We start from the raw sequence: 789 nt of genomic DNA, 5'->3' as shown, positions 1-789 counted from the left end.
GAACTCACTGGCCGCGGGACGTGTGCACCAGCAGGGTGATGAGGGTGGACGTGGCTGGGCAGACGCAGTTGAGGGCCAGCATGGCGTACTTGCACTCCTCCTCGCACACCACATGCTCTGCGGGCAGGAGGGTCAGGGTCACTGAGCGCCTCTCACTGTCCCCCACAGTAGGCACCCCCTCGTCTCCTTAGAAGGCTCCCTCCAGCGCCCCACTTTCCCGAGCCTGTTAATTCTCCTGGCTCTTCTGTGGTTGTTTCCCAGGCTTGGCGGAGAGCTCCAGGGCTGGGAGTGGGGGGAGGGAGCTGGCAACACCTTTTGCCCCCCAGGTGTCCAGCATGGATCTGTTCACCTTAGAGGTGCTCATCAGATGGTGTTCCTGCCCCTCCCCCGCCCTTGGCCCCTGCGCTCACTGACCCCCAGGCTCCCAGGTGCAGTACCTGCATGGGCTCTGCCTCAACCCCCCCCTACCCCCAGCATGCTCCCCGTGGACCACACGGGTGCCCCCCCTCCTGGCCAAACGTACCTGCAAACTTGACATGAAACTTGTTCTCAGGCTTGAGGATCTGGACGTAGAGGGGGCAGTTCGGGGCAAAGTCCTTCACGGCCCAGGCACGCAGTATGGTCTGGTGGTCCTGAGCAGGGAGGCCACGGTCACTGCTGAGGGCAGCCAGCAGGCTGGGGGAGGGGCTCTGCCCCTCTGGCTGGCGGGCAGGCGGGGGGCCGGTGGCCGGGGGGCACTCACCGCAGCGGTGCGGGCCACCTCGCTCCGGCTGCTGAGAATAAACCAAG

At 65.4% G+C, this 789-nt stretch overlaps 1 protein-coding gene across 1 annotated transcript in view; it reads right to left on the bottom strand.

Annotated features, from left to right (window-relative positions):
• The window catches only part of KCNT1 (potassium channel, subfamily T, member 1), a 19,834-nt gene that overhangs the window by 17,140 nt on the left and 1,905 nt on the right, over positions 1-789 (bottom strand). Inside the window, 3 exon segments of the mRNA XM_010840502.1 lie at positions 9-117; positions 524-632; positions 743-789. Of these exon segments, the coding sequence (XP_010838804.1) occupies positions 9-117; positions 524-632; positions 743-789 (265 nt within the window).

This window comes from Bison bison, unplaced genomic scaffold (assembly GCF_000754665.1).
Source record: "Bison bison bison isolate TAMUID 2011002044 unplaced genomic scaffold, Bison_UMD1.0 scf7180017846673, whole genome shotgun sequence".
Lineage (NCBI taxonomy): Eukaryota > Metazoa > Chordata > Mammalia > Artiodactyla > Bovidae > Bison > Bison bison.
This window is presented reverse-complemented; position numbering and strand designations above follow the sequence as displayed.